The sequence below is a fragment of the Oncorhynchus keta genome, chromosome 19, assembly GCF_023373465.1.
Source record: "Oncorhynchus keta strain PuntledgeMale-10-30-2019 chromosome 19, Oket_V2, whole genome shotgun sequence".
NCBI lineage: Eukaryota > Metazoa > Chordata > Actinopteri > Salmoniformes > Salmonidae > Oncorhynchus > Oncorhynchus keta.
In genome coordinates, this window is record NC_068439.1 from 73,648,585 (window position 1) to 73,662,454 (window position 13,870).

Genomic DNA, 13,870 nt, shown 5'->3' on the forward strand with positions numbered 1-13,870 from the left:
ACGGCTATACCTCAGAGTGCTTGTCAGAAACATGAGTGCTTGCTGGTGCTAACAAGACCGTTGATATAGTGCCAAAGAAGGGTGTATCTACAGTGGTATGGCCAGTGGCATGTATTCATGGATGCTAAAGTGAGCCAGGCTTCCCCAAAAAATGTACCAAGGAAAGAAACATACAAAATGACTTACCTTTTATCTCTCTGGGTTTCATAAATGTCCCTCAAATCGCTAGACTGAATGTATCTCACCGGAGAAAGCATCCTAGCGATCGAAAGATCGCCCCTCTGTCTCGGTATGTGTAGCCCATCTATCTGATGCTGTCTGGTCAAAAAGAGTATGACATCGTTACCGCCCGTAGCGTGCCTAAACTGAGTGAACGCTGCCATGAACGGTCCTGGCACAAGGGAAGGGAAGCCAGTTTGGATTTGGCTTCACACAAATCACATCAGAAGACAAATGTCATTGAATCATTGCGTTGTTGTCCTCCGGTGGCTAGCCATCTAGCTAAAATCATCTCTTTCCTAAACTAGTCATGGATGGAGATGGGGATTTTGACTTGTGGTTTTACTTCATTCTCTGTACTGGCCAATGATTATAACAGCAATTCTGATCCAAACATAAATTCATACATTGTGCCCCTGGCCTGGAAGGATGGAAGTTTAAAATGTAGCTAGATGTATTATTCCACATCATATTCGGCTTACTTTGATTGGACTAAATCATTTGTTATCTTTTAGTTGTTACTGTATTAGACTAAGCATAGTTGACTAGATGATGTTGAAGTTGAAATGGTGTTGGATAATGTAGTCAGTGCTTGTTTTCTTTATGACTTGTGGTAACTTAATAGTTGTTTTGTGGTCCAAAAATGTCAGAAACATTAACTTGCTTGGCCATGCTGTAGGTCATGTAACTGTTTGCTGTAACATATGATTGAACTAACAGGTTATAGAGCAAACAACGCAATTATCACAACACATAGGTTGTAATATGTATTTTTTCCACCTGGCTTGGCTTCCCTGGTGATTTTACCCACACACTGTTACTGAGTATGGCAGTATTTTGGCTATAGGCAAAGCGACCTAATGCAGGTGTTGTGCAAAAAGTGCCTCGGAGTTGTGGCGACGACACTACAAATGTATTCAATAATTTGAATATAAAACATGCCACAGCTATATTCCAATACAGCAATTCCAAGATGGCGTCGTCCTCTCGTTACTTTTTGTATTTTCTTGTCTTTTTTTGTATACATTTCAATTTATTTTTCAATCTCTTTTACATTTTAAAATTAAATATACCTCCCGGTAACCCGCCTCACTCAATGTGACACGGATCCGCCATTTTGTTTTTAGACCTTATAGCCAAAACCTCCATCAGTTGCTAGACATCAGAAGCTAAGCAGCTAATTAGCTACTAGCTATTTAGTCATTGTTAGCCACTGCTAGCGGCCTTTACCCTCTGCACAAGCACCAGTTGTTTTTTAGCCTGGATAATACCTGCCAGCATCGGACTGTTTTCTCCACTACAACGCCGTATTCCTGCCGTAAACCCTGGACAATTACTCTTGATCATCACAGCTCGCGAGCTACCACCGAGTGACCCAGCCCCGAAGCTAGCCCTGAGCAAGGCGCATCTCCCAGCTAGCAAACTAAATTCCTACAACTACAATACCTCTTCCGCCATCTGGCCCGGTCCCTTTGTCGCCACGGCGCCCCACCGTACCACCACGACTGGTCCGCAGATGTAATTCCATCCACTGTGCCCAGCGTCGGCGCAGACGCTTCTCCTTACCCCGGCCTGCTAACTTTAGACGCCGTGTCTCCCTCGTGCTAGCATAGCAACGACTACCCTGCAGCTTCCCTGTTCCATCTATTGCTGTTCACTGGACCCTATGATCACATGGCTACATAGCTGATGTCTGCTGGACTGTTCATATTACGGTACTCCACGTTGCTTATCTGTCGGCCCCGAACTCAGGCCTTGTGTGTAGTTAACCAATCCTCTGCCCATTTATCGCCATTTTACCTGTTTTCTTAGCTGATTAGCTGCTTTTGTCTTTCCCGTTGTTGTCTTAGCTAGCTCTCCCAATCAACACCTGTGATTTCTTTATGCCTCGCTTTATGTCTCTCTCAAATGTCAATATGCCTTCTATACTGTTGTTTAGGATAGTTATCATTGTTTAAGTTTACAGTGGAGCCCCTAGTCCCACTCTACATGCCTCAGATTCCTCCTTTGTTCCACCTCCCACACATGCGGTGACCTCACCCAGTATAACCAGCACGTCCAAAGATGCAACCTCTCTTATCATCACTCAGTGCCTGGGCTTACCTCCACTGTACCCGCACCCAACCATACCCCTGTCTGCATATTATGCCCTGAATCTATTCTACCACGCCCAGATATCTACTCCTTTTATTCTCTGTCCCCAACACACTAGACGACCAGTCTTGATAGGCTTTAGCCGTATCCTCATCCTACTCCTCCTCTGTTCCTCGGGAGATGTGGGGGTTAATCCAGGCCCTGCGTGTCCCCAGGCACTCTCATTTGTTGACTTCTGTAAATGAAAAAGTCTTGGTTTCATGCATGTTAACATCAGAAGCCTCCTCCCTAAGTTTGTTTTACTCACTGCTTTAGCACACAGTCGAGGATACCTGGTCATTCTTTAAAAGTAATTTCCTCACCATCTTAAATAAGCATGCCCCTTTCAGAAAATGTAGAACTGAGAACAAATATAGCCCTTGGTTCACTCCAGACCTGACTTCCCTTGACCAGCACAAAAACATCCTGTGGCAGACTGCAATAGATCTCCCTCACTAGCTTTAAGAACCAGCTGTCAGAGCAGCTCACAGATCACTGCACCTGTTCATAGCCCATCTGTATACAGCCCATCTATCTACCTCATTCCCATACTGTATTTATTTATTTTGCTCCTTTTGCACCACAGTATCTCTACTTGCACATCCATCTTTTGCACATCTACCGTTCCAATGTTTAATTGCCATATTGTAATTACTTCGCCACCATGGCCTATTTATTGCCTTAACTCCCTTATATGACCTAATTTGCACTCACTGTATATAGACTTTGTTTTATTTTTTTCTACTGTATTATTGACTGTATGTTTTGTTCATTCCATGTGTAACACTGTGTTGTTGTATGTGTCGAACTGCTATGCTTTATATTGGCCAGGTCACAGTTGCAAATGAGAACTTGTTCTCAACTAGCTTACCTGGTTAAATAAAGAAATAGCATCGAATAGACCCCGCGATATGCAACTGTTCAGGGAAGTCAGGAATCAATACATGCAGTCAGTCAGGAAAGCAAAGGCTAGCTTTTTCAAACTGAAATGTGCATCCTGTAGCTCTAACTCCAAAAAGTTTTTGGACACAGTAAAGTCCATGGACAACAAGAGCACCTCCTCCCAGCTGCCCACTGCACTGAGGCTAGGTAACACAGTCCCCACCGATAAATCCCCGATAAATCCATGATAATCAAAGATTTCAATAAGCATTTCTCTATGGCTGGCCATGGTTTCCTCCTGGCTACCCCGGCCAACAGCTACGCACCCTCCGCAGCTACTTGCCCGAGCACCCCCAGCTTCTGCTTCACCCAAATCCAGATAGCAGATGTTCTGAAAGAGCTGCAAAACCTGGACCCGTACAAATCAGCTGGGCTAGACAATCTGGACCCGCTCTTTCTAAAATTATCCGCCGCCATTGTTGCAACCCCTATTACCAGTCTGTTCAACCTCTCTTTCGTAACGTCCGAGATCCCTAAAGATTGGAAAGCTGCTGCGGTCATCCCCCTTTTCAAAAAGGGGTGACACTCTGAACCCAAACTGTAATACACCTATATCCATCCTGCCCTGCCTCTCTAAAGTCTTCGAAAGCCAAGTTAATAAACAGAGCACTGACCATCTCGAATCCCACTGTACCTTCTCCGCAATCCGGTTTCCGAGCTGGTCATGGGTGCACCTCAGCCACGCTCAAGGTACTAAACGATATCATAGCCGCCATCGATAAAAGACAGTACTGTGCAGCCGTCTTCATCGACCTGGCCAAGGCTTTTTTTGGTTTTTAATGGACTTTTCTGCTATTTTGCACACCAGTATCACTACTTGTACATCCTCTGTGATCATCTATCCCTCCAGAGTTAATCTGATACATTGTAATTACTTTGGCCTATTTATTGCCTTACCACCTCACGCCATTTGCACACACTGTGTGTGTGTGTGTATATTATATATATATATATATATATATATATATATATATATATATATACACACACACACACACGTTACGGTCGTCGTAAGGAGGAGTGCCTTTTACTGAGGAGTGGCTTCTGTCTGGCCACTCTACCATAAAAGCCTGATTGGTGGAGTGCTGCAGAGATGGTTGTCCTTCTGGAAGGTTCTCCTATCTCCACAGAGGAATTCTAGAGCTCTGTCAGAGTGATCGTCGAGTTCTTGGTCACCTCCCTAGCCAAGGCCCTTCTCCGCCGATTGCTCAGTTTGGCCAGCTCTAAGAAGACTCTTGGTGATTCCAAAATTCTTCCTTTAAGAATGATGGAGGCCACTGTGTTCTTGGGGACCTTCAATGCAGCAGAAATGCTTTGGTCCCCTTCCCCAGATCTGTGCCTTGACACAATCCGGTCTCTGAGCTCTACGGACAAATCCTTTCATCTCATAGCTTGTTTTTTGCTCTGACATGCACTGTCAACTGTGGGAACTTATATAGACACCTGTATGCCTTTCCAAATCATGTCCAATCAATTGAATTTACCACAGGTGGACTGCACTCAAGTTGTAGAAACATCAAGAATGATCAATGGAAACAGGATGCACCTGAGCTCAATTCCCAGTCTCTTAGCAAAGGGTTTGAATACTTATGTAAATACGTTTTTTCTGTTTTTTGCTTTTAATGTTTTCGCTTGTCATTATGGGGTATTGGGTGTAGACGGATGAGGAAATTGTTTTATTTAATGAATTTTAGAATAAGGCACGTATCAAAATGTGGGAAAAGTGAAGGGGTCTGAATACCTTTTCCGAAGGCACTGTAACTAGCTAGCAAGATGAACAACAATTTCACCTTCCATCATCGCATACAACCCATGGATACATTTTTAGCTAGCAGGCTAACATTAACTAAATGGTTAGCATGATTTACTAGCTAGCTAGCTGCTGTGCTAGCTAGGTAAAGTAAAATACACTGCATTTTTTATTTTACCTTTATTTAACTAGGCAAGTCCGTTAAGAACAAATTCTTACTTACAATAACGGCCTAGAAACAGTGGGTTAACTGCCTTGTTCAGGGGCAGAATGCAGATTTTTACCTTGTCAGCTCTGGGATTCGATCTAGCAACCTTTCGGTTACTGGCCCAACGCTAGAACCACTAGGCTACCTGCCGCCCCGCGTTGACTCTTGGCAGCCAGCTACGGGCAGCTGCTTCATGGAAATCCATTGCGATTTAATCATAAGATTACTACAGTGGCCAGATAGCTAGCTTGGTAAAGCATTTAGTATTGTGTGCGCAATGTGCTGCACTTACCACTCCATTTGTTTCATATAAAGTCTGTGTGACTGCCTGTTTAACAAGCTAGCGTTGAGCTAGCTAACTAATAAGCGAGGGCACATTGTCAAAGCTAACAAACAGAAAAATATTTGAGCACAAAACTCCTTAGCTATATGTAAGATGTAAAGACTTGTTCTAGAAAAAATAAATGTATTATGCAGCTTTATAGTTTTATAATTCTGATGAAAAGGTGGGTGGTTTAGACCGGAAAAAGTGCCCTCTTCCTTTTTCTTGTCACTCTTGTCAGCTCCCCCATGTGGAGGTTGAAGTGCTCTCTGATTGGCTCAAAGTCAGGTTATCGGCCACTGCCGAGCATTGCGATTCTAAAGGTAGAAAGGTCAGGTTCGTCGGTACGCAGCAGGTACGTATTTTGTTCTAGCAAGAGAAGGAAAGGTCTCTGTGGTAGTACATATCGGCAGTCAGATTCCCTGTGCGTTATTATATGCTTTAGGATTTGACCCTTAAAGTTTTATCGCTAGTTTTATCAAATTTCCCTCTCAAACCTCCTTCCAGGCCGGTCTGTACATTTTGACTGAATGTAAGATGAATATATAAAACAAATACAGGGACAAGCGGACTGGTAAACTTACTCAGGAGACACATGTCTCATTGAAACGTGTATTCCTGCTTGTTTTCCTCACAAACGATGAGTGCCAGCGACTACACCAAAACAAGCGTAAACAAACAGGAAATAGTACTGTGTGGTCAGGGTGGGTTATCTCCATGCTCAATGCCAGGATGTGCATTCAGCTTCCTGAGGTGTGGTGCTCTGCAGCGGGGGCCAGCATGACTCATTTTTAGGCCTTCTACAGAGACTTGTTCAGTAAGGCACAGGATAGCAAAACATTAGCAAAACATTTTTGCGGTCTTATTGGACAAGTTCAGATAGCTGTACATCCCAGTTTCACTTTTCAACAAAACGTTGTCAGCCAACTAATGTAGACACTAGCCTGTTTTGGTATCATCCAGTGCCCTCATATCACTAAATTGAATCAGCTGATAGCCTACCACTCTTATGATTTAAAGGGATAGTTTGAGATTTTGGCAGTCAGATGAACTCATGGATACAATGTAGAGGTCTCTGCGTGCTGTTAGAAGGAAGTTGAAGGTCGTTTCTGGGGCGATTTCTAAATATATTTTTCAAATCACAAGAGCGGTAAACTATCAGTTGGGTAACCTTAGTGATATGAGGGCACTGGATGAAACAAAAACAGGTTAGTGTTTAGGCTAGTTGGGTGAAGACGACACCATTCTGTATACTTCTGGCCCTTCTTTGGACACTGTTAACAACCCTCCAGGCAAGCTTCAATGCCATACAACTCTCCTTCCGTGGCCTCCAATTGCTCTTAAATACAAGTAAAACTAAATGCATGCTCTTCAACCGATCGCTACCTGCACCTACCCGCCTGTCCAACATCACTACTCTGGACGGCTCTGACTTAGAATACGTGGACAACTACAAATACTTAGGTGTCTGGTTAGACTGTAAACTTTCCTTCCAGACCCATATCAAACATCTCCAATCCAAAGTTAAATCTAGAATTGGCTTCCTATTTCACAACAAAGCATCCTTCACTCATGCTGCCAAACATACCCTTGTAAAACTGACCATCCTACCAATCTTCGACTTTGGCGATGTCATTTACAAAATAGCCTCCAATACCCTACTCAACAAATTGGATGCAGTCTATCACAGTGCAATCCGTTTTGTCACCAAAGCCCCATATACTACCCACCATTGCGACCTGTACGCTCTCGTTGGCTGGCCCTCGCTTCATACTCGTCGCCAAACCCACTGGCTCAATGTCATCTACAAGACCCTGCTAGGTAAAGTCCCCCCTTATCTCAGCTCGCTGGTCACCATAGCATCTCCCACCTGTAGCACACGCTCCAGCAGGTATATCTCTCTAGTCACCCCCAAAACCAATTCTTTCTTTGGCCGCCTCTCCTTCCAGTTCTCTGCTGCCAATGACTGGAACGAACTACAAAAATCTCTGAAACTGGAAACACTTATCTCCCTCACTAGCTTTAAGCACCAACTGTCAGAGCAGCTCACAGATTACTGCACCTGTACATAGCCCACCTATAATTTAGCCCAAACAACTACCTCTTTCCCAACTGTATTTAATGTATTTATTTATTTAGCTCCTTTGCACCCCATTATTTTTATTTCTACTTTGCACATTCTTCCATTGCAAAACTACCATTCCAGTGTTTTACTTGCTATATTGTATTTACTTTGCCACCATGGCCTTTTTTGCCTTTACCTCCCTTCTCACCTCATTTGCTCACATTGTATATAGACTTGTTTATACTGTATTATTGACTGTATGTTTGTTTTACTCCATGTGTAACTCTGTGTCGTTGTATCTGTCGAACTGCTTTGCTTTATCTTAGCCAGGTCGCAATTGTAAATGAGAACTTGTTCTCAACTTGCCTACCTGGTTAAATAAAGGTGAAAAAAAAATAAAAAATGTTTTGATAAAGAATGAAACGGATGTACTGCTATCTGAACTTGTCCAATAAGAACAAAGATTTTAGTGTTGCATTGTGAAATGTTTTGCTATGCTGTGCCTTACTGAACAGGACCCAGCTCTGTAGGGCTAACAATGAGGCATGCTGGTCCCCAAACAATGACAAAGTCTAAGGGATCAGCAAGCATTGGCTTAATTGCCAAAATCCCAAACTATTCCTTTAACTAAGTCAGGTGGATTGAGGGATAATTGATTAATTGATCACAATAAACATGTATTATCATTGTAAAAAAAACTATTTAGGAATGGTTGAATAAGAGAGGCTTAGCATAGCTGGAATAGCAACTAGCCGATAGTGTAAAATACAATGCCCATATTTGGATCCATGACAGTCCTAGATTACGATCTAGTGAGCTCACACTATTGGTCTATTGTGAGGGTTTCAATGGGCCTTCCTCTCACAGTGACTCATGACAACCCAAAATAACAACACAATTATTCCCTTAAGCAGGTACTTTTGGATGTGTCGTCATTTTCACAAAAGACCATTAGGTTGCGTCACTCTCAAATAGCCTAATGTGGTTTTTTCTCCACATCTCCATCATCAGCAGATACACAATGATTGAAACCTATAGTGGATACCTAGCATGCTACCACTTAGCACCTCATTGATTCAGAGGGGTTGGGTTAAATACGGAAGAAAAGTTGAATACATTCAGTTGGACAACTGACTAGGTATCCCCCTTTCCCTTAAGCATGCTAGCTGTTACCATCGACTTCCAGTCATTACTCTAATTCTAGTTAGCAACTTACTTCAAACTGCACACAGAAACATAAAAATTGTATCCAAAAGTTCATCTGACTCTGGGCAAGTAGATAAAATGGCTTCATTGCCAAAATCCTGAGGTGTCCCTTTAAAAATGGAAGAAGATTTAGGCATATCCATTCAACAGCTTCCTCTGACATACTGTCTAGTAGCTTCCATTATTGTGTAGCTACTAAGGTCATAGTCTATATCATCATATGTGCTGGGTGTACCACTACTTGCAGTATGCTGATGTGGATAAAGTATGGGTTTGTTATCAATGTCTGTGGAGCACATGACACTTTTTCTTACAACCAAACACTCAAGAGTAGATCCTCTGGGGACTCTATGTAGAAGTGCTGATCTAGGATCAGGTCTTATTCATTGTGATTGAAAAGGCAAAAATTATCCTAAATCAGTCCTCCTACTCAGACACATACAGGCCCAGATTTGAGACAGTCAGACTATGGAGTTAGCAAGCTAATCGGTTTCTTCCATAATCTCATAATGACCTCATATGCCTAACAATCTGCCTACACATAATCTGTTTATTCCAAACGTGTTAAATCCGCTCATGGGAGTTATGGGGGAGGGATTGAAAGAGATTAGAAGAGTGTGTAGGTCTACTGATTTGACTTGTTGAATCCAAAACTGAGGTGTAATCCTAAACCATTTCCTCAAGTTAAAGCATCACATCTGTGAACTGAAATAGACATGGAATGAGGGGAATGGACAGTGAGTACATGTTCATCTAGAAAAGCATGTTCATCCAGTCAAGACATTTTTCTGTTAATTATTTTAATGCGCTTCATTGGTAAGCAAATTAAGTGTGCCACCAAAAAATAAAAATGCCTGACTTTATTATAAGTAAATTATAGTCAAGATGTTATAGACTCCTACTAAGCATGTTTTTTTTTAATGATTCAAAACCCTGGAAATACCAGATTCAGGGCATTAGGCCACTGCCTGAGGCTAAGGGTGTGTGCTGAGGTTAAGTCAAATGAATGCACTGATAACAAGCTAGAACAAAAACCTAGTGACTCCCCCATCCCCTGACATCAGCTAACAATGAGCTGCATCCACACAAGGTTGCTTTCTGAGAGATCTGCGGTTCATTCCTTGATAGGTCAAGTTCTAAAATGGCCGCCAGCCAGGTGGTCACAGGGGGCTTGTCCAAGCAGAGGAGGTTGCTTGCTGTCAGGGAGACAAACATGGGTGGTTGCTCACCTCTTGTACTTATTTAACACTTGAGCCTACTACAGGTTGACTTACAGGCCAACTCTTGGAGCCAGATTTTCAGATCTGTGTCCCATACACCTGATGCAACGAAGTGCAATCTTCCCTCTAGTATGAGGGGAGAGCAAGATGATGGGAACCTTATTGCTCCAGGCACTGTTCAATCGAAATCACTATAGTTGTATAGGATGATAGCAAAATATTTGTCCTTCCATGTGATGGTAGTGTACTGTATTAGACTAAATTATTGACATGTGCTTTACACACCCACAAGATGTTATAAGAGTGAATTAACCCTGGGGGCAAAATCCCTGAATAGCCAAAATAAAGAGGAAAAATTACTACCATCATCTAATAGATTAGTTGGACGTTTGACTGATCAGCTACTCACAGATTGATGATATGTTACTGTAAATCCATGCTGCTCCTCTCTCTTGGCAGCTGTGTTGTCCTGTTGATAAAACTTACCAGTAAACTCTCCAAGTTTAACGCCGACTTCGGGTCTCTGATCAGCGATTCCAACTTTTTCAGCCGGGTGTCCAGCCTCTTCTCCGCTCCAGACGACATGATGGCAATTTAGTCAATCCGGGTCCGACAATGGCATGTGATGGTAACCTTAAATGTCACGACAACAACTTGGTCAATACCTGCGGTGTCCCTTTAACACCGTAGGGCAGCGCTCGCTATTTTGCTGCTGGTTGGCTGAACGATAAATTGATAACGCCGCTGAACAAGCGTTGTTTTGACGGTATAAATTGGTTAATAATTTATTGCCAGTTTTCGCTGCATATTATTCGACATTAAAGAATTGCCGAAAGAATCCCCCACTTAAAACGGACTCATCCAGATCCCAGGTTAAGCGCGCTGTTCCAAATCGTGTCTGTCTCAAGCTCCTGAACTCCGCAAGCATGACTCGTGTATTTTGTCGCTGTAAATGTCAAGTTTCTTCATTGAAACGGGTTCACCGAGAACTTCTATTCGGTGTCTTCACCAGTCACATACATTCAGTCCTCTGAACAACCCAGAACATCGTTACCCACAAGCACTCACTGAAACAGGAATTCCTCTCCTCTTATCTCATTGATCTCTTTTACAGTCACAGCCCGAGCTCGCCACAACTTCCAGTATTTTTGGAATGCTGATGTCGCCATGTAACTCGCCTGTGAGTCTTCTCTGACTAACCTATACATAGCCGATGACACATTTGCGGTGCAAGCTAATTATTATAGTCACTATCTTATTGGTGACTATAATAATAGTCTTTAGTAGCTATTGGCTTTAGACTACTGGATCAGCTCGTTCTCACAAAGACCGAGGTAAAGTTGGTTTTATATTCACACATTCGGACATTCAACAGACATTCGCCAAAAACCATTTACAAATGTAGAAATCAATAACTAATTCACCGTTTGTCATAGAATCATCAAACTAGATAGGATTTATTATATAAATGTACAGCATACTTTTCCAACATTTGTTTTGAATACAAATTTCAGTTTTGATTTGATAGAAATACATACAATCTATCAAATGCCTTAAAGCAGTATAAATCAATAACTAATTTACCGTTTGTCACAGAAACATCAAACTAGGTATTATTTATTCTATGAATGTCTAGCATACTTTTACAACCTTTGTTTTGAAAACAAATTCCAGTTTTGATTTGATAGAAATACATAACCTTTATGGACTTGGTATACAGTTGAAGTCGGAAGTTTACATACACTTAAGTTGGAGTCATTAAACTAGTTTTTCAACCCCTCCGCAAATTTCTTGTTAACAAACTATAGTTTTGGCAAGTCGGTTAGGACATCTACTTTGTGCATGACACAAGTAAGTTTTCCAACAATTGTTTACAGACATATTATTTCACTTCTTATTCACTGTATCACAATTCCAGTGGGTCAGAAGATTACATACACTTTTTTATTTTATTTATTTTATTTCACCTTTATTTAAAAAGGTAGGCTAGTTGAGAACAAGTTCTCATTTACAATTGCGACCTGGCCAAGATAAAGCAAAGCAGTGCAACACCAACAACAACACAGAGTTACACCTGGAATAAACAAACATGCAGTCAATAATACAATATAAAAAGTCTATATACAGTGAGTGTAAATTAGGTAGGATAAGGGAGGTAAGGCAATAAATAGGCCATGGTGGCAAAGTAATTACAATATAGCAATTAAACACTGGAATGGTAGATGTGCAGAAGATGAATGTGCAAGTAGAGATACTGGGGTGCAAAGGAGCACGATAAATAAATAAATACAGTATGGGGATGAGGTAGTTGGATGGGCTATTTACAGATGGGCTATGTACAGGTGCAGTGATCTGTGAGCTGCTCTGACAGCTGGTGTTTAAAGCTAGTGAGGGAGATATGAGTCTCCAGCTTAAGTGAATTTTGAAGTTTGTTCCAGTGATTGGCAGTAGAGAACTGGAAGGAAAGGCGGCAAAAGGAAGAATTGGCTTTGGGGGTGACCAGTGACATATACCTGCTGGAGCGCGTGCTACAAGTGGGTGCTGCTATGGTGACCAGTGAGCTGAGATAAGGCAGGGATTTACCAAGCAGAGACTTGTAAATGGCCTGGAGCCAGTGGGTTTGGCGACGAGTATGAAGCAATCGCCTGCCAACAAGAGTAGTAGTATATGGGGCTTTTGTGACAAAATGTGATGGCACTGTGATAGACTGCATCCAATTTGTTGAGTAGAGTGTTGGAGGCTATTTTGTAAATTACATCGCCAAAGTCGAGGATCGGTAGGATGGTCAGTTTTATGAGGGTTTGTTTGGCAGCATTAGTGGATGCTTTGTTGCGAAATAGGACTCTGATTCTAGATTTAATTTGGGATTGGAGATGCTTAATGTGAGTCTGGAAGGAGAGTTTACAGTCTAACCATACACCTAGGTATTTGTAGTTGTCCACATATTCTAGGTCAGAACCTTCCAGAGTAGTGATGCTAGTCAGGCGGGCTGGTGTTGGCAGCAATCGGTTGAAGAGCATGCACTTAGTCTTACTAGCATTTAAAAGCAGGTGGAGGTCACAGAAGGAGTGTTGTATGGCGTTGAAGCTCGTTTGTTAACACAGTGTCCAAAGAAGGGCCAGATGTATACAGAATGGTATCGTCCGCGTAGAGGTGGATCAGAAAATCACCAGCAGCGAGAGCGACATCATTAATATATACAGAGAAAAGTGTCGGCCCGAGATTTGAACCCTGTGGCACCCCCATAGAGACTGCCAGAGGTCCAGACAATAGGCCCTCAGATTTGACACACTGAACTCTATCAGAGAGGTAGTTGGTGAACCAGGCGAGAAAATAATTTGAGAAACCAAGGTAGTTGAGTCTGCCGATAAGAATGTGGTGATTGACAGAGTCGAAAGCTTTGGCCAGGTCGATGAAGACGGCTGCACAGCAATGTCTCTTATCGATGGCGGTTATGATATCGTTTAGGACCTTGAGCGTGGCTGAGGTGCACCCATGACCAGCTCTGAAACCAGATTGCATAGCGAAGAAGGTACGGTGGGATTTGAAATGGTCGGTAATCTGTTTGTTAATTTGGTTTTCGAATACCTTAGAAAGGCAGGGTAGGATAGATACAGGTCTGTAGCAGTTTGGGTCTAGAGTGTCTCCCCCTTTCAAGAGGGGGATGACCACAGTCAGCACTAAGTTGACTGTGCCTTTAAACAGCTTGGAAAATTCCATAAAATTATGTCATGGCTTTAGAAGATTCTGATAGGCTAATCGACATAATTTGAGCAAAGGACCTTGTGAAGATTCTGGAGGAAAC

The 13,870-nt window shown here is 42.3% G+C and overlaps 1 protein-coding gene across 6 annotated transcripts in view; it reads right to left on the reverse strand.

Moving 5' to 3' along the window:
* LOC118397897 (rho-associated protein kinase 2-like) overlaps window positions 1-11,348 on the reverse strand; it is a 73,354-nt gene extending 62,006 nt beyond the window's left edge. For 2 of the 6 annotated variants that reach the window (XR_008071393.1, XR_008071395.1), the window contains exon 1: window positions 10,552-11,346. Coding sequence is in view for 4 of the 6 variants with exons in the window: in XM_052471288.1 (XP_052327248.1) it covers window positions 10,552-10,650 (99 nt within the window). In the remaining 2 variants the exon portion in view is untranslated. Of the gene's footprint in view, window positions 1-10,551 lie in introns of all 6 variants that reach the window. The other 4 variants (XM_052471288.1, XM_052471287.1, XM_052471289.1 and 1 more) reach the window with 4 other exon arrangements.
* Between the last annotated feature and the right edge of the window lie 2,522 nt (window positions 11,349-13,870).